Below are 20,711 nucleotides of genomic sequence, written 5' to 3'. Positions count from 1 at the left end.
GAATGCAGCTACATTGTCCTTACTAGAACCAGAAAGTATGACCACATCACCCCTATCACATCCACACTGCATTGGCTCCCAGTAACATTTTACATTGATTATAAAATACTACTATTGACCTATAAAGCACTGAATGGTCTCAAGTGACAGTACCTGAGTGAACTTTTGGTTTGTTATGATCCGCCACGCCTATTTCGATCAAACGGTGCAGTCTATTTGTTGGTAGCTAAAATAGTGAAGGTTACAGCAGGGGAAAGAGCTTTCTTTTACCAAGCCTCACAGTACAGTTAAGGAATAGCATTCCAATTAGTGTTCGGGACTCTGACACAGTCTCAGTGTTTTTAGTCCAGGCTGAAGACATGTTTGTTTAGTCAAGCTTTTTGTGAATAGTTTTTTTTTTCTTAGGTAAAGGAGAAGATATAGAGGGCTCACAGGCATAGAGTGTTGTGGTGAACTGGGATGTTTAGATGCTGTCACCCGCCCCCCCACCCCCCACTTTCACACGTTCACCCAGGTGTATTAATGGTGGAGTGGCTGGCTGCCTTATGTGTCAGGGCGCCATCATGTCTGTATTACCTTCTGCCTCTCGCTTTTACTGTAGTTATGTTGTTATAGCTAGTCTTGCCGGAGTCCCTGCTTGCACTCACGCAATGTACATTGTCCTTAACCATTATGGGGTAATAGCATACCTAATAATCTCTCTCTCTCTCTCTCTCTCTCTCTTTCTCTCTCTCTCTCTCTCTCTCTCTCTGTTTCTGTCGAGCTACACATGATACTTCTGAGATGCCAGAGATCCTGACCCCTTCTGTTCTCCGGACCTGCCTGATCCATCCTGATGTCCTACTTCTCATCAATTGGAAGTCACATGCTGCTGCTGAGGATGGCCTCACACGGTGCAGCCTAAAGAGCATTGAGATTACTGACGAAGGTACCATAAAGATGGATTTGGACATCAATTCGTATGAACATTTATGCTATGATAGCTAGGACCACAATTGCCACAAACAGTTTTGCACTCAAGTCTCCATCAGTGAACAGTGGAGATGTTCAACAAAACAGACTTCATGTAAAAACTGTAATGAATTTTTCTGGTTACACAACTGCACTATTTGACCATGTAATATTAGCACATTTGTAGAAGGGATTTATTTATAATTGCAATGTCCGGTGCCACCCAGATGAGGATTGGTTCCATTTTGAGTCTGGTTCTTCTCATGGTTTCTTACTCATAACGTCTCAGGGAGTTTTTCCTTGTCACCATCGCCTCTGGCTTGCTCATTAGGGATAAATTCATACATTTAAAATCTATATCCTGAATTTATATATTTTTGTATAGTATAGTTTATATAGCTAGTGGGCTGCAACCCAAATGAGGAATCACTTCTGAAGTTCGAACGTATTTTCATAATGACCAATGCAACCGAGTCCTTGAGTGAAATATGATTGTTTCCTATATCCTCTTGGAAGTCGTTCTGGAAGAAGATCCATTACACCAGTGGTCAACAACCCTCTTCCTTGAGATCTATCTTCCTGCAGGTTTCATCTCCAGCCAAAAATCTAACAAACCTGCTTTAGCTGATCAAGAACTTCTTAAGGCAATGATTAGATGGTCAAGTGGCCACGATTATGGTTGGAGCTAAAGTCTTCAGGAAGGCAGATCTCCAGGAACAGGGATGGTGACCACTGCATTACATTTTACATATACTACCAAGTTCTCTAAGGTTCACAGAAATAAGGCATTGTTAAATCTGCTATACCTTCATTACTGTACAAGATGATACATGATGATGCTTTCATATCCTTGGGAACATACCCAATGTGCTAACAACACAGTTCTCCTAAGGGTTTAAAAAAGCCTCTGGCATCCCTGGCCATGTTCTAAACAAATGGTCACCACATAAAGTGCCTGTCTCTAAGTCACCTATAACTCGTTTTACAGCTTCGCATTAATTGCCCCCCTTCAGACAGTCTTTGGGCCATCCCAGTCTCGGCTGCCCTCCCTTCATCTGTGCGTTTAACTCTGAGCCGTCTGTCTCAGCAGTGGGAGGTACTGTACCAGACCAGACAAAAGAGGAGGCAGCCATCACTCTGAGGCCTGTCTGCCATGAAAAGACTTTTGCTGTGGGCAGAGGGGGGAGAAGTCACTGTCTCCCTTAGCAACCTCCTCGATTGTCTCTGGCCCTCTCTGGCAGCCATTCATACGCTGTCCCCCTCGTGAAGAATGCCTGTTGGCGTGGAGACGTGCAAGACACCAGTCATCCCACAATGGAGGAATTCAGACCTTTTCTCTCTGTCTCTCTGTCTGAGTTTACCTGCATTTGATATATCTCACTTTCACTCTCAGTCAGCTTTTTGGTTTCTGAAACTCCAAAGACTTTATAGTTTCTGGGAACCCCTGTTCTGATATCTCATCTCCTCTCACTCCCTGCACTCTTCTGTCTCTGTGACCGGGATCATAACTGCATGATAAGGATGTCTGGTTGATAGAGGATAGAGAGGAAAGTCATGTCAAGGCAGCTGGAGACAGTAAATGTGGCGGTGGTGCTGGTGGGACAAGACCCAGACACCCCGTACAGTGAGCTATAGGAAAGGACGATGAACCCATCAGTCTTCCTCTGAGGGAGGCGTGGGAGGCAAGGGAAATAGAGAGGGGTGCTGGTGATGCTCTTTGCTCAACAGGGCCCTGGAGAGCAGCAGAGCGTTGCGGGTTCTGCACTGATGACGTGGGACTCCTGGAAAGCGAATGCTGAAAATACAAGATAAGCTCTTGGAAAAAAAAACTGAAGAGGCAAAGTGGAGATGCTTCTATGTGACCCCTGAAATGCAAGCACATTTTCAGACATATTTTCCCATTCTGGCTAATTCTGGAATAGACTGAGGGTCAACAGTGATTAAGTACTTGAAGCTAGATTGATGAATCATTCCAAAATAAATTTCTGTCTCTTAACAGCACTTGTACATACGCCCAAGTAATAAAATGGCATGTATACGTAAATGCTGGTGTTGCCATGGAGAGTGTTTGAGTGAAAGAGAACTGGGGTTATGGAGAGCTTAAAGCTGAAGTACAACACAACTGCAAAATGATAGAACACACACACACACACATACCATCATGAGACCTGCTTACAACATCCAGCTCTGTATACTGACCATGGGGAGGGGTGCTGAGTGAAAACAGAGACAAAGAACAGAAAGCAAAAGACAAGTACCAAGAACTAGGGTTAAGGTTAAAGTGTACTATAGGCAAAAGGCATGCAGGAAATCCACACAAGACATACAATGAAAGCAGACACACTTGGAAAAAAAAAAAAGCTACAGTAATCAAGGAAAGAGCTAAAAAACAAGACAGGCAAGAGAAGCAAAGGAATGAACAGTTCTCTACGGCAGTATGAGGAGTAACAGTATACCACTGAATTGAAGCAACAGCGAGGCAGAGAGCAAGGGAGGGAGAAGAGAAAAGAGGGACTTACATGGAGGGGAGGGAAATCAATAAAGAAGGCCAGAGAGCTGGAGGGAGCTCTAAATGGATTAGACTAAGGGAATGTGTTCGATAGGTTATGGCTTTACGTGAGGTAGTCACCGCAGGCCGTGCAGAATACTAATCAGCTTTCCAGCCCTGTTTGAGGCAAAGGCCTTACTGCCTGCTCAGCACAAACACAAATCTTCCCCAAATGACCTTCAGTGTCTCAGTAGCACTCATTCCAGACTGGGATGGTGCAGGATCAGAGGTGGGATCAAGAGAGCGATCGAACTGAGATTTTGTATGCAACAGATTTCACATTTCAAACTGAACCCTTCAAAAAATGCATGTTTGCCAAGTTTGCAATACTACGCTTGCTGTACTAACATATCCAAACTCGCCTGTATCTTAGACTTCCAGCTCTTTTTTTGTTTCACGTCTAAAATTAGCAAAATGGGCAAGAAATGACTAAATGAGTGAACTGTCAATACACTCAGGCATTGGCTGGCTTTCTTTTTTGCCCTTGAGAAAAAGTTAAGGCGTATTGTGTTGCTATAGCATTTTTCTCTCGTGCTCAGACAAGCACTAGCAAAAAAAAAAAAAAAATACACGAACAAAGCTCAGGCCTATAGCAAAGCCCTCTTTCGATAGCAAAGCAATCCCTTTCTGAAAGTGAGTCTTGGGCAAATCTAGAGCAAAGGAAGAAATGTATGTTTTTGCTGAAACGTTTTTTTTTGTGTGTGTTTTATTTTAATCATGGAACCTCAACAACAACACAAAAAAAATACGCACAAACAAGACCTGCGGGCTGTTGAGATTACCATTTGGACTGACGTTATAGCAGCAAATTCCCCCTCCCTTTCTCCCTTTATGTTTAATGTGGCGGTACACCAGTGTACTAAAACATCAAACAGAAGCTATTGCCTTTCATTTCCACAACTGAAACCAAGTCGTGCATTCTTGCTCCAAACTGTGGGACACACAGAGTGGGAGAGAAGCAGGGAACCATCTGTATTGGTTTTAGGACCAAGTCAGTAGCTGCAGGCCTACAAATGGATCGACCACACGCTTTCTCTGTTTCTCTCTCCAAAATGGATAGCCTTACAACCACCACAGCCACAACGGCTCACTGGAAACAATTAGCTAACAAACAAATAAATAGCTAAACAAAAACAAATGCCGTGGAGCGACGGCGTCCCTTACGCGTGTGCGCTCGCAACGGTTTTCGACACAAGCTGCTGTCAGTGCTCCAAAGTCCAATCCGTTTCTGCCTCTGTGGCTCGGAGTGTGTGTGTGTGTGTGAGAGAGAGAGAGAGAGAGAGAGAAAGAGAGAGAGAGAGAGAAAGAGTGTGTGTGTATAACTGTGTGTAACTGTGTGTGGATCTGGGCAGCTGTCCCTTTGGACCAGATTTTGAGTGTGGTGTACAATTGGCATTATAGGTCTGGAACAGCTCCAGGTAAACTACTGCTACAAGTGGAAATGAGTGAGAGAGAGAGAGAAAGAGAGAGAAAGAGAGAGAGAGAGAGAGTTGTAGAGAGAAAAGGAGGATGAAGTACTTAGTCACTGGCAGGGGTGGTGACCTGGAGGTCAGTGTGGCTAGACCTGACTCTATCACAAACTCAGTCAACTGGAAAACTAGGCCAGCTGTAACACTTCCCTCAAACAGCTAAATACATGCTCAACATCAACATTATCACACGCACAAGGTGTACAGAGGGAGTGTTACACACGGCTGGCTCTAGCCGATGTGGTGACCATTTCTCCGCTGACCCACACACGTAGAGGTCACGGGAGGTGTGGGGGCTCTTGGTGCACCCTCCATCCCTCCACACAATCCTCTTTAAACCACCAGTTGGCCCCCGCATGCCCCGGCCACCTCTGTGTTTTCACAGATCCGTTGTGCTCAATTTAACTTCACAGGACACCCACCGCATCTTTTAGCCGAGGTCCTGACACGCAGGCCAAAAGCTAAGTTGCAGACACGTAAAACAGGCATCTACAACAAATAATAAACAATCCACCTCCTTCAAAGTGCACAGACTACTGCTTGCATCTTCAAAGAAAAATATGAAACCTGTTATATTGAAATTAGAGTAAATGGGGTAATGTGTTGATGCCTGATTATTTATAAATTGCAGAAATGTAAAAGGAGTAAATAGATATTAAGTAGCCTTGACAGCACAGAAAAAAGCCTAGGAATGTATGCTTCCAAAACTGATAGCCCTAAAAGAAAAACATATCCCAAATAACTGCTTTTTTTTTTTTTTTAAATGGATGATGGCCATCAAAATATAAGTACAGTCATATATCGATCCCAGTTTATGAAACACATCTTTATGACGGCTCATTTTATGAATTTCATACCGTCATGTATTCAAGCTACAAATGAAACTGGCCAGATATCTGTAACAAATACAGTGCTAGGAACTTGCAAGTATTTATGAAAAGTCAAAACCAGCGGTTAATTCGTATAAAGTAACTGTTTATCCAATTAAAAAAAGCAAGCAGTTAAGAAAAAATGATATGAAATAAATGAGACACAAAATGAAAGGATTAAATATCACAAAACACATATCACATTTTATACAATTATCTAATATAATATGTTTGTTTTAATATAAACTCCCTGATCCTATTGTGTATTTTGAATTTTTTTTTTGTCATCATCCTTTTTTATACCTTACAATATGAACAACAAAATGAAAAGAGCCATATTAGTGTATTTCTTGTAATGCGATCAGTAACTGAAAGCTGAATAGTGGTTCACTTCCCTTTTTCCATGCAGTGATGTTATGAGTTATGAAATGAAAGCGGTGTGAAATGTTCCTTACTTCACACGTCCTGACTTGACTTGTAGGACAAGTAAAGGAACAGCTTGTCAAAAAAAAAATTGTGAAAGATGATCACATTCTTTAATAGCGATACGCAGGTCTTCGGTAAGCTGAAAAAAATGTTTTTGGGATGAATAAATTGTACATCTGTAAGAATGGACCTGAGCCAAAACCATGAAACTTACAAGCAGACTCCATTTCACCTTCTTTAAATCTTCTTCTTTTTTTTGCTTCAGATCTAAAGTGAAAAATGTTTCAACGCCTAGATTTTTTTTCAGAATGTTTCAAGGCTGATTGTGATACGGTAGTAATTTTCTGAAGGAAGGGGACTGAACAGCACCCGCGCTGGGTACTGAGACTGCCACAATGGCTACACTGGGCTCAGTGAGGCACAGAGGCTGGACGCGGCACGATGCATGCCGCCTAGCGTACCAGTCCTTCCTGCTATTCTCCCTACCCCTAAACTAAACTGTCCATTCACCATGGTACTGCAACACAGTCCAGCTAGCTTAGTGTGATTCACAAAAACCGAGGGCAGAGTGCCCGGTGTTTCCTCCTGCGCCATGTGGCTCATGCTAATGTTAAAACTACCGCTGTGTACTGACTAGCAACAGCACCCGGGCATAACAGTGGCACAAAATGCCAGGCTAAACTAGTTGTGGTAACAAGTTTGTGTTATGCGGTAGACCCCTTGCCATTTAGTGACTCAGTCTGGTTTCACACAATATGACAAAAACCAAAATCCACAGCTGCTGTGCTAAAAAAAAAAAAGATTTACCAACACAAAGATCACATTTTGTTAGAGACACAGTTAACATTTTTGTCATAATTGTGAATTTAAAATGTGTTACAAAAAGAAATCGTTAACGGTTGCCATTCTGCCAGTGTCACAAACTTTCCTCCATGCCCACTGCATTGCAGATGCCAGCAAACGAATCAAAGGCACGCAAGCAGACAAAGAGGATTTGATGCCAACCGCCATTCCTCCATCACTGGCACTCTCCATGCCACTCTCCGAGCACAACACAAACAAAATGGCCGCCCTGGATATGCTGCTACAATGTGCGGGCATTATTTGGAGATGGGCACAGGGGGGCAAAACATGCTCCTGTAATGTATTAAACCCCGAAACAGTTATCGTTATTCATTTCACCACTTTTACTTTATAGTCTCTTACTATCACATTACAAAAATATAAAAGTAGCAAAAATATATCTGGACAAAATCTTAATAAAAAGGGGGGTTTTTTTACCCTTAAATAAAAGTCACATTTTGGCTTACGTCTATGTCAGAAATTACCAAAACATTCAAACCACACTTTCTGATTATTTACAGAATTTTAATTCTGTAATGCTCTTAAAACTGTGCAATTCAAAATGCTCATTTAAACACAATAGTGTTAAACTGTTTTGTTTTTTTTTTCTTAATGGCACAAAAGATGCTAGCTTGTAGCGCTCGGTTCAAACCAATATAAGGGATTTAGGCCACGGTTGAGTGTCAACGGTTGAATGCACGTCGTCCTACAAATACACAAAAGAAAGGGTGATGCCAACCCTGGTGCCAGTGGCAACCATTATTGTCCCTCCGCTATGCCTTCTGCTTAGCCTGGCACTTCACTCGTACAAAATGGAGGCGCTAAGCCTGGCGATAACCCACCTCGTCCTCGCACAACCATTCAAACACATGCAGGCTCACATGTATTCTACAATAAAACATAAACATTATTTTGGCATCTAATATAATAAGGAAAGACTTTAAATGATTGGATTACGGCAAGTTTTATTTCACTTGCGGAGTTTTGACAGGGAGAGATGAAGACTTTTCAGGCGAGTTAAATCAGGTTTATAGTTCTAGAGTAGGAATATGACATTTTTAAGATGTACTATGTAAGAAATGTATTAAAAATAAAGTACACCATTAAGAAAAAAACAATGTACTTTCCTTAGCAGCTAGGTGGAATTTATTTATTTTTTTTAATTTTGACCATTCCTTTCCATCTACTATTTTAGATTTATATAGTATTTATGTATCTACTCACTAAACTCTTCTTATTTTTCAATATTTACAGTTCTCTATATGTATATATGTGGAAGGTTTTATGTGGAACATAAGCCTTCTGTAGGTGATTTAGGCACTCTATGGTCTTTTTAGAGTATCATATTAAGTAACTTTCTAATTTCCTCTTATTTTTATCTTTAAAAATTAGTCAAAAGAATTTTTCAAAAATCAGGGAAAAAGATGGGAAAATAAAATGCATTTTAAAAAGTCTAACAGTACATTTATTCTACTAACTAGCTGCTTATTCTAGGGCCTTGCCATTAAACTTGACGTAACGGTGTGGCCTTAAAAGTAAGTAGCTAAGACAAGTTTCATACAAAGATCTTAAGCTTCTTACATTTCATGTTTTGATATTACATTATAATCAGGGAAAAAAACTGGCAGGTTTAATGGATAGAATACCGGAAAATGTAATGCATAGAAACAACAGAATATAAATAATCAAAATATTACTGTTTCTTTGGATGATTTAATGTTGAGTAGAATCGCAATAAATTGTTAATGAAGATAAGTTTAACAGGCACGAGGTTCTCAGGCCTCAGTAACTCTGAGACAAAGCACTCAGCCTGAAACACTGGCAGTAACGTCTCCCTCCCACCATCCATTCTCCATCCATTCAGTACTCTTACCTTGATCTTGGACATAGTAGGCCAGGAAGAGGTCGAGCTCCTTCACTGACACTGTGATGTGGTGCGGCTGGACACAGAGTGCCTGGTTGGTGCAGTGGGGCGATTTGACTAAGCGCTCTCCGTCCGTGCTCTCCAGCGGGATGCCTTTGAACAGGATCACCATCACCAGGTCCAGGCGCCAAACTTTATCCGCCTGGCGGAGACAGTCAATGCGTCTGATTTTTCCCTTCTGGTCGGGGTTGGAAAGCACACAGCATGGGTGCTTCTTGCCTGTCACACTGAGCACAAAGTCCTCGCGGTACTCCTGCCGGATGTCCTTGCGCAGCTTGGCCAGCAGGCGCGATGCCCACTTCTGCTTGATCTCGGGTTTCTCGCTCAGCAGCTCGTCCTTCACGGCGCGCTCCTCGTCCTTGGACATGCGCTTCTCGTGCTTCTTGAAGTACTTGCGCTTGCGGGCCTGCAAATTGAACCAAGTGTAGGCGATGGAGCGCACATGAGGAAGGAGTGCCTCGATAAACGGATGGAACTCGTCCTGGGAGAAGAGCAAAAGAGAAAAAAAAGAGAACGAGGGAAAAATACAAGGAAGTCAGTGAACAGGAGTAGATGTGACCTTTTTGGCATAGGATTCCTGATCAAGCAGCCAAGAGTTCATTTTGGCCAAAAAAAAAAAAAGAAAAAAAAAACTTACCTCTCAGAACACAAAACAAACAAAACGGACTATTTAGAAAGCACACAAATAGAAAATTCAATTAGTCACTTGACGGCCGTTAAAGACCACAAAACCACAAAATCCCTTAAAACAATTACACACTGAACAACTACAAATACAACACACAAACACACATTACATACACTTTGATCAATCTCTTATACATTGTGTTTTACAAATTATAGAAGCCATTCTATTTTGGAAAAATTAAAATGATTTTAAAAAATAACCTCACACCGCAATGAAAGAAGGGTTCATCTACCATTTCTGCTGAGAACAGCGACGCTGGCCTGTATGGAGCTGCAGGTGTTGCAGGCACACAGGACGAGGATACCACTGTTTACCACGTAGGCTCACGCCGTGCCAACATACAGCAGACAGTTAGATGAGCAGCACTCACGCTTTCCCCTGCCTCTCTCCCCCTCTCCCACTCTCTCTCTCTCTCTCTCTCTCTCTCCACTATCGGAGCTGTATGTGCTAGCGCATCAGGGCATGTGTCCCTCACACGTACAGCTCTCTTATCAAACAGTCCTGCATTCCTGCAGCAGTACTGCCTCATGGCTTTACAGCGGCCCACACGACCCTCTCTAACAAAGCCTGCAAAGAAAGTGGTTCAGGCAGAATCTACTAACCATTGATATTAATGAAAAAAATAAACATTTGCTATGCTAAATGCAAAAAAGCACATATGCAAACACAGTAAGGCTCTGAAAAAGGGAATTAATTTTAGGGCGAGTTTTACATTTCCAGCAATAGGTCTGCTTTGCTGTTGGGACGTTTTGTGGTTCAGGGGGGTCACTTAAGTTGTTAGGCGAAATGAGCAGCAATTATTCCCAGCCCCTCTTAAAATCAAACCAAGATGGACAATGAAAATGGCATTTTGGCTCAACCATTACATTCTTTCTGCTCCAAAGCGCTGTAAGAGTGCCATTAAAGAAAAAGTCTGCTGCCAAGTAAGCAGTAACACCTACAGGCTCAATTCACAAGCGTCTTACACGCTACAGGCCTATTCGGCTTTCTCTACCGCAACATGTTAGTTGTACTGTGCAATGCGCTTCCGCCAAATCAGCTCCCAATTTTAAAGGCCATTTAGTAACATATGGGCAGTGTTTCACATTTTTACCAAAAATCAATAAAAGCATCAATAACATAATGATCTATCTTACCTCTAATAAATTTACTAAACATTTTCAAACCTGAATGATAATACACTGTTACATTTACATGTTTACCGAATTAAATAATATTAGATGCTAGATGAGATGTTCAATTGTTTCTTTAAGATGTGGAATTACAAAGTGTGGGAATCTCAAAAATCTCAGCAAAGGGAAACAGACCTTTTTTTTCTGGCAAAAAACATGCATTTCTTTTCTTGTTCTTAAACTCCACTAAAAGCTGAATGGGTGCTGGAAGAGTTAAACCACAGATTATTCTCTATTTATGCAGGCAGCTTACTGCTCTTTGGGAAACCGCAACCAGTACTGCACTCCCCTATCTCTCCCCCTTACACTGTATCCCTCACACACACCACATCAACATTTAACCACCGCTCAGAAACTACACAACTCAGCAACAAAACTGCACATAAGTATTATAAACACCGTAGTCTACTGCTGTTACACATGAGGAATTTCAGCACACTTAATAATTGGGAACTGGTGTGTTAATTTATATTTATGATTTATTTCTTTTTAAAGCTATAAGGTCATAGTTACAAAGTTTGAATTATTTTGTACACTGCATTGCAATTAGTTTTAAGCATATTACAATCAATTATAATCAGTTTATGTTACAGTATATATCAGTACTCAGCTAGATGCAGCTTACTGTAGTACACAAATTACTTTGGCCTGACAATTTCCTTATCCCAACATTATATCTCTGCATATCAAATGCTTTTAAATTATTCAAAATGTCTTTGTTATGACGTGAAAGAGCATTTGATGTATGCAAAAGAAAAATATTGTCTTATGGATTTTACACTACAGAAAAATAGTTGTACACCGTACAGTTCATAAATGTAATAACTAATTATAATTCATTCTGATTTTTTTTATAATAATACATAATAATAACAATCTGTGTAAAGTAATATGAAAGAAAACTAAATTTTACCAAGACCTCAAATCCACAGTGTAAATATTTACTCCATATGATCCTTTTCAATTTCATTTCATTTTTTTCCATAAAAACACTTTACTTAATGATAACTCTGGAAATTGCATAATTCCAGATATAATTACATGATAGAAAAATCCACTATATCATATCATTATACCATTATTATAAGGATAATGACTTTAATTGGCTCATGGTTAAAGGACTTTCTCCTTGTAACTCTTTCATGGTAGTAATAAATTGATGTAGTTATACATTATACTTATAGTTAAACATGCATGTATTAAAAATGAAGAAAAAAAATACAGCTACAGCTGGTCATAGTTCACGTTTTTTGCACTATTATTATGCAAGGTCCATTATAATGTAAAGTCCAACACTACAGAAGACTACATAAGGCTAATCCATGTGTCGGCTGAGTGTGAAGTTCGTCTTTGCGCCAGGTTCAGCCCTCATTTGTACTAAACCATATCTCAGTCAATCACACGGTGGTGCCAAGCAAAATATAAACAGTAAAATTGTGTCAGCCAAAGCCGGAGGACTCGGTCCAACCGCTCAATCGGCCTTATCGCTGTTTTCATCTTAATTCACTCGGCTAGTGGCTCTCCGTTTAAACTCTGCGCGCTCCTGGCCAAGTGCACACTGTATGAATAAGAGAAAACACAGAGGCGTCAAAAAGCACCGAGTCAAAGCTCGAGCGCTTTATTTACTTCGCAGAATGATCGCTTTGAGCTCGGTTTCTGACTGTTCGCGTGCTTTACACCACAAATCTCATGCAAACCTATAGCCTATATATGTGCGCCAGCGGACGTGTGATTTACGGCTCAACTTTGCGCACGATGTAAATGCCCAACGTTAATGCGCTCTTTTAAAATAGTCTAATGCAATCTGACATCTTCAGGTTCGCTACACTCTTACCAAACACACACACACACACACACACACACACACCAATAACTTTTTAAGTGTAATGTCCTGATTCACAGAAAAGTGCGTAAAAGATCAACACTGAAATGATGGTGTCATTAATGCGCAGTAGATGCAGTGGGTTACATCTCCAAGCTTTATCGTGGACACTTTAATACAAAGTATTTTATTCAAACGTAGGCTCCAAGCGTCATACTGAACTAGTAGGTTGCATTTCACCAATTAAAACTCAATAAATATTCAAAAGAGTGATCAATAAGCGCGCCGTAAAGCTCTACCTGCGTTAGACAAATCGGCGAATACATCATGACCTCCACCGTCAGTGCAGATAAGATCGATCGGTCACCAAAAGTCCGCTTATTAGGCTATCGTGTCATTCTTCCGAGCCCGTGCTGCAGCGTGCACGGCCGAGTGGAACTTGTCCTCATTCAAAAGCGAGAGAAAAGCTTCATCAGAGACCGGCGGCGAACTTCGCAGATCCCAGCTCGAGCATTTAAAGATTCCCACGAGAGCTCAGAAGCACAAAAAGGCTGAAGCAGACAGCCTTCAGGAACACTGCACGCATCCGCAGAGACCGAGCTCCAACCGGAGTGAAGTGGAGAGTAGGGGGAAAAACCCTACTGTCTCTCTCTCTCTCCCTCTCTCTCTCTCCCTCTCTCTCTCTGATGCTGCTTTAAAGGGGAAATCTTAAAGAATGTCACAAGTGCAGGTCGAAACCTAGAAGGCGCCAAATTTCTGATCCCCGTTTTCAAACTTGATATTACAGCGAACGGTAACACCCTCTCGTCTGCTGGATCCCGACAAATCAGTCTCACCAATTATTTCTTTCTTTCATTTCATTACAAAGTCAATACTCCTCCTCTTCCAGCAAACGCGTTCCTATACCACACAGCCCACCTTCAGGTCTTCCTCTCAGACCACAGTGTGTACACATGATCCCGAGCATTCTCCCCACTTCATGTTACACATTTATACCATAATGTTTATTCATCAGTAATAGGCTATTCTATACCTTCAAACCTATGGACATGAATGCAATGCAATATGAGTTTTAAGTAATCATAGCTTTTCTTTTTTTTTTTTTTATCACTGCATAACTATATGTCAGTGTGCAGATATTATCAGCTTAAAACCATCTATCTCACACACACACACACACACACACACACACACACATATATATATATATATATATATATATATATATATATATATATATATATATATACTGTAGAGTATGTCATCATAGGTTGCACATATTCAGAAGGTTGAACATATTCAGTGCAACCTTGATATTTTTTTCTTTTTTTATTCCAACTTTAGGTTGTTACAAGAACACATCAGCATGTGGTGTTTTCCATGCAGTATTCAAGTCACGGTGGGATAAATTGTCAGGCCCGACAAAAATGTTCTACCATGTCAACCCTCGCAGAAGTGAATCGAGGCATTAAGGCCTGTTTGTACTTCCTACAGAACCGGTTATTTGTGTGGTTACATGTTTTTTTCTTCCCAGGGTTTTTAAGTATGGGTAGTTCTACAGCGCATTATGTCTTTCTATAGCTTATAGGACGCTGAACCATAATGAGGTAACTATTTTCTGCGCGTGAAGCTATATAATTACGGTGACACAACAGAGTGAAGGAATCCCAGCACGGATTGCAGATCACATGGTTATTAATAAGTGAATTACTTTAGACTGGTCGTCAGGACAGCCTTTGGCGAGGGAAATAAAAACGTTTAGGAGCTGGATGTGTGTTTCTGTGTCCCGGTTAACCGCACGAGCCTGACCTGAGCTCGTGACACTTTTGCGACACTGGTCTTTATTCACATCACGTCACATCGTAACCTCGTGTCAAAGTCTACAAAGCCGTCCGCACTCCACCCCCTATCCGTCCAGTAGCGCACAGCGTCCGCGGTCACGCCGCAAACACGCACACGGACGCAATGTCTCCTAACCGCGCTCGCGCTTTTAGCCCCGGCGCAATGTTTCACTCAAGGTCAAACAGCCCACAGTCTTTACGTGTGCATGTTGAGTCGCTTAAGAATTTAAAATTTTACACCGATCGAGATTTCAAAAGCGTTTTTAAAAAAAAGTTCAAAAGTTTGTCACAAAGCAACAAAGTAAATAAGTGCACTTCAACCACGCGAGACAAACGTGAACTTCTTGGCTAGTCGAAAGCAGCGGTGTTGTAAAATTCAGCCACTTGGCTAAAACACGACTTGCCCGAGTATTCTCTCTCTCTCTCTCTCTCTCTCTCTCGCTCTCTCTCTCTGGCTGTGCAATGTGCCAAAAGTGCAGAGCTACAAGGGGGCGAGTTAGCTAAAAGCAGGAGACATGCCAAGAGTTGACTGATCTCTTTAGGCGCAAACCCTGCCACAGACTTCTGACACACGACGATATGACCCACATAGGAAGGCTGCCAACGCACAACATAAACAATCCAACATATACACCTCCTATTCTTCAGCAGTGCTCAAATCCAGTTCACTCGAAACATGGAACTACATTAGGCTACGGACTACCGTGTCCAGGAGGCAAAGGATTACATGTTTACATTAACTTCAAAAAGTATTCACAAAATGATTGCAAGATATTATATATTCCATGATAACGTACCATTGCACTGTATTGCATGGATTTAAACGGGTGTCCAGGAGGCGGTGTGAAACCCAAGCCGGTACCTTCACATGTCTCTGTTTTAAATAAAAATAAAAAAAGCCTACTTTTTAGATTGTTTTTTTTTCTTTTCTTTTCTTTTCTTTTTCTTTTCTTTTCACGCTGCAGTACTCTCAAAAAAATGCACACCGGAAGAAAATTCTTGGCAGACAGGCGGCAAAATCAAGTCAGCGAACACCTCAGGGTTTTTTTTTCTAATCTTCCTTCCTCTGCGAGTCAGACTTTTGGATAGGTTTGTAGTGGTTGAGTTGAACGCGGTCCAGAAGAGGCAGAGTTTTTGGAATTGGGCACGTCTGCGCCTTTACTTTCTCTGTCTGTCTGTCGTCGCCGCTGCTCGCAGCTCTTGGAATCGGCGTTCTCGTCTCTGATTGGCTGAGGCGCTGTTGGCCCTCCGCGCGAGCGCTCCGCGCCCTGCGCCGCTCACTTCCGCCTCACCGCCCGCGCTCGCGCTGTGTTTGCGTATGAACGCTGCGGATTTCCGACATTATAAATCCCGTTTATTTTTAATAACGTTATAGAGATTCATTTTTGTTATGACAGACTAGTAAGCCTTTAGGAATTTGTTTAAATTTTGTTATGACATGAGCACATGAAAAAAAAACAAGAAGAAAGACAACAACAACAACAACAACAACAAAAACAACACCAACAACATTAATAATAATAATAATAATAATAATAATAATAATAATAATAATAATAGCACTTTTAGATCTTGAAGTCACTCCACTACTATTTCCATTTATCATTTGTTATAACAATTTTTCTTCATGTTTAATACCATTGTGAATATGCTAGTCTATATGGTCTACTGTAATAATGCAGAATAAGTGCTATGTACACACTGTTGGCAGAAGGATTGCACGAGCACAATGATGGCATTGATCCAGACCTCAGCAACCACCACTCCACAACCACACTTTCTGTTCCGGCAGAGGAATCAAGCTCGCCTCTCCTTGCTAACAGCAGCACATAATAACATGTATAGGCTACACACATCAGAATTATTCAACCTAAACACATGAATCGTTAGACTGCAATTACAATGCAAGCTGATGTTAAAGTTTCAAAGCTGCTATAAATAGAGACAGTATACACAATAAACGCACGTGCTCATTCAATTCTAGCTCATTTTTGAATGACTGTTTAAATCATTTATAATTGTCTATGAAAACCAATTGTCTATGCAACCCAATACAATTTGAAAACAGCTAGTGTTTTTGTTTTTGTTTTTTTTAAATAAAAAAAAAAAAGAAGAATAACGCTGGTAATACAGATAGATAGTCAGACCTCCTAGTACACACACTAGTGTGTGTGTCTATGTGTGTGTGTGGGGGGGGGGGGGGGGGGGGGGGCTTGAGTGTCCTAAAATGCATAATTATAGGTTATAATATTGCTATTGCTTGACAGAACAAAATTCATGAAATGTAATGCAAATACTGAATATTGTTACTGAATGATCATTTATTACAGTTTAATAAATAGCCTAACACTTCAAACGTCCCAGCTCTTAATAAACCAGAATGTTTTATGTATATTTATTTTCATATGCATTCTCATTTTACTTCAGAATAACACCCGAAGGGTACTGTGTATGGAAAAATCCTCGGGAGTCTGTGGGAATCAAATGAATTCAGAAATAGTTTTGGAGCAAAAATCGCTTCACAAATCAACGACTGTATATTTCATAATTGCTATTCATGCCAGTCACGTAATCTGACCTCAAAATCAGTCATGATAACAAACCGCACAGTCTGTAGTGCATGGCCAGAAATTTTATTCTCTTCCTTACCACACAGATTAAGTAACATGCAGAGAAAAAAAAGCCGAGTTTATTTCTCTCTCTCTCTCTCTCTCTCTCACACACACACACACACACACACACACACTTACAGCGAGACGTTGCGGACACCGGCAGGGGGGAAAAAGCTGGATTTTTGCGCAGCTAAACTGTATTTTTGTTCACACCTAAAAAACAAAACAAAAAAACAAACAAGGAAGTCGACCTAATAAAAAAAACACGTCACTTTCCGATACACTTTTCTGTGTCATATTTCTCCGAGTTAGTGCACTTGACAAAGAAAACAGGGGAGTATAGTGTGAGAGTTGACTTGGCTGCAGTAGGTGCAGAAAGAGGAGGAGGAGGAAGAAGAGGAGGAGGAAGTGTTCCTCCAAAACTGCCTACAACTTTCCCTACTCATCTACAACCTGAGGAAATAAGCGAAGCAACTGTTTAGCTGTTCCACATTTAATAAAAAACGATGTCTTTTTTTTCTTATGTGGCGCGAGCGGAGAGAGAGAGAGAGAGAGAGAGAGACAGAGACACAGAGAGAGAGAGAGACGGGTCCTGCTTCTTCACAATGTGTCAGTTTGAGGATTTCCCATCCTGAGAGCTGTCTTAACCTGAGACCTGTGATATTTTACGCTACACCTAGACGAGATTAAGTATGGAGTCACGCTGCACACGTTTCACCCCTCCACTGATTAATGCACTCGGAAACCACAAGTGAGTGTTTAATGCAGGGTTTCTCCCAAAACTCGGGGGACATCCTCTATATAGGCTACGTGGCAGCTCAGAAACCCATCAGCTCCATATGTAAGAAAAATGAATGACTGTAAATGCGTTTTTTCTTGGTGCCGTTTTTATTTTATTTGTGCATTTGTTTATGCTTTATTAAACTTCTGTGCTGCTTGTGTTTCTTTGCATATTTTTTCAAACCTGCACTTCCCTTTAAAGAATGGGTGATTAATAATAATAATATAATACTATAATATTGTTATAATAATAATAATAACAACAACAACAACAACAATAATAATAATAATAATAATAATAATAATAACCATCATCATCATCATTATCATTATTATCATAAGTCTATTATTAGGTGTGTGAAATAATTTTAAAGTGTGCTATAGCCTGCAGAAACCTATTTATAGCCTAATAAAAAATAAAAATAAAAGAATTTATAGCAAAAAATAGTCTATATTTATTTAAACATGGCATAGCTTATATAAATACTACTAAACTTGGCTTTAGATGTATTAAATATATTTGAAATGATAGGGTGTATATTGATGACAAACTAACTAGCACATTTTCATCTGTCCACCACTCTGGAATTTTTACAAGTTCAGTTTCATGTTCAGTAATGTTGTTTTATTCAACAAATTATTTAACAAATTATATGTCAATTAGTTTGCTTTTCCGTATTTATGTCAAAGCAAAGATATTATTTCTGTCTTCAGAGTCTGCATATTCTCTTGTTTTCAGGTTTGCATTTGCCTGACGTCTTTATAACCATTGTATTAAAGCAATGCATTTATGTGGCCCTTTTTTTCATTCACAATTTTTAAATGTTAATGTCACAAGCTAATATTGGAAATAGAATCATTGAAAATATATTAATTTTGATGGTATACAATTAAACTTGTCACAGGATGTCAAAAGCACAAGAGCAAAAATATTTGCTATTCCTCATTTAATTTTTTTTTTTTTAAAAATGCTTGTTTTGTTTTGATTGTTATACGTTTATTACATGTGTTTTTTTTTTTTTAAATAGGTGGGTGGGTGAAGTTGGGCTTACAATTATGCAAATATGTTGTTAAGTTTAATGTGAGTTAGCATCAATGGGATTTAGTTAAGGAAAGATTAGTGTGTGTGTGTGTGTGTGTGTGTGTGTGTGTGTGTGTGTGTGTGTGTGTGTGTGTGTGTTCCAAAATATCAATTGAATTATCTTAAAAGTTACCAAATTTGGATATCAGTTATATAATTTAAATAGAAAAGGTAATGAAAATATACAAATAATACTTAATGTAAAAGAAAAAAAAAGAAAAATGAATTTAGAGTGCAATGCATGCAGATTCCTTTCTATTAGGCTTTTAATTAAGTGTACACTCAAAGAAAATTTTGATTGACTAAGAGATTATTGTTCCTGCCCAAAATCAATTCTTTTGGTTGGTTGAATGTTTCAGAATATTAGAAATCAGATCTGCAGTCGCTGAGGCTTACATGTTGAGATATAGATGCAGCTTTTACGATTTTCAGGAACAGGATGCACGATGCTTGGCTCTTAAAAACAAATGTTATGTGCCGACTGGAGATGGCTACAGGACCATTTTGTATGAAGGTAAGTCACAGCTGACCATATGAGAAGGGTGTAGGCCTCAGCACACCACGTGAAGATTTCCTCTTTAAGAATCAGGCCATGTATAAAACTTCATACTGTGCAAAGGCACACTGTTTAAATATAGTTTACTATTTTGTACAGTAGTAGGTTTATGCTGTTTTTGATGTAGCCTTTGTTGTGTATTCATATTCCTGTTTCAATCATGTAATGAGTCAGTTTTGCACTACACAAGTTAGTCATTAGAGGACATTTTGTTTTTGTATGTCCTAAACATTTCCTATAAATAGACAAAAGCATTAGTGCTATCATGGTTCAAGTCTAGGCTTTCAAAGAGGTGCTAAAAATATATTATAGCTTTATGTAATGTTATATCTTGTTTTGTATGTGCTTTACAATGCTTTACAGGCTGACATGCGTATTTTTAAATGATATTAAATTGTCTCTAATGGCCCAAAAACCTATTGCTGATAACTTTAACAGTGAAATAAGGATGTATGTTGTCAACAGCACACTCTTAAAGTTTTAAAGGTTTGTTCAAAATGAATTTTATACAATTTACCCCAGACCCTTAATACAGTTAATCAGCTAAAACACTGTTGATGGTTGAAGGTTACTTTAGTTTTGAAGGTTGAAGCTAACAAGTAAAGTTTACTCCTACATAAATCACCCATTCATCGAATGGTTTTCATCAATAATACCACAAACAGCTTCATAAAAACAAGTAGAATGAGTCCATAACAATACTGTACGTGGCTTTTGACTGACACTATCCTAAATGTTTGGCTAAGTGGCTGGAAATTGTGACTATGAATGCTGGCAACCCTGCTGAAAAAAACTAGAAACCCTCAATTTGTAATGGTTTGAATGGTTGTAATGAGAATTGTAATGGTTTTAATGGAAACTGTGATGGTCCCTGTGGGTCTTTACTGGTAATTTCTTGCCTTCTATTGGTGCCATGTTATGTCTAGTGGATACTATTAAGGACCAATAATGGTAATGGTTGTAATGGTGGGTGAACAGTTGATTGTTTGTAATGGTATTTGTAGTGGAAACCATTAGTGTGAAACATTTCTGTGATAGTTTCTTTTTTGTTTTGTTTTGTTGTTTTTTTTGTTTTGTTTTTTTCAACAGGGGATACCATAACCATCTGTGGCAAGATTATTATTTTTTT

The 20,711-nt window shown here is 39.8% G+C and overlaps 1 protein-coding gene across 3 annotated transcripts in view; it reads right to left on the bottom strand.

Annotated features, from left to right (window-relative positions):
- LOC108267570 (nuclear factor 1 B-type) overlaps positions 1–16,041 on the bottom strand; it is a 93,491-nt gene extending 77,450 nt beyond the window's left edge. Inside the window, exons 1-2 of one of the 3 annotated variants that reach the window (XM_053681280.1) lie at positions 15,351–16,041; positions 8,980–9,511 (exon numbers count right to left, since the gene is read on the bottom strand). In XM_053681280.1, the coding sequence (XP_053537255.1) occupies positions 8,980–9,511; positions 15,351–15,368 (550 nt within the window). In that variant the 5' untranslated portion in view covers positions 15,369–16,041. Of the gene's footprint in view, positions 1–8,979; positions 9,512–13,011; positions 13,875–15,350 lie in introns of those variants that run through there. The other 2 variants (XM_017471770.3, XM_053681281.1) reach the window with 2 other exon arrangements.
- Between the last annotated feature and the right edge of the window lie 4,670 nt (positions 16,042–20,711).

The sequence above is a fragment of the Ictalurus punctatus genome, chromosome 7, assembly GCF_001660625.3.
Source record: "Ictalurus punctatus breed USDA103 chromosome 7, Coco_2.0, whole genome shotgun sequence".
Taxonomy (NCBI): domain Eukaryota; kingdom Metazoa; phylum Chordata; class Actinopteri; order Siluriformes; family Ictaluridae; genus Ictalurus; species Ictalurus punctatus.
The sequence above is the reverse complement of the archived record's forward strand: the minus strand, read 5'-3'. Positions and strand labels throughout refer to the sequence as shown.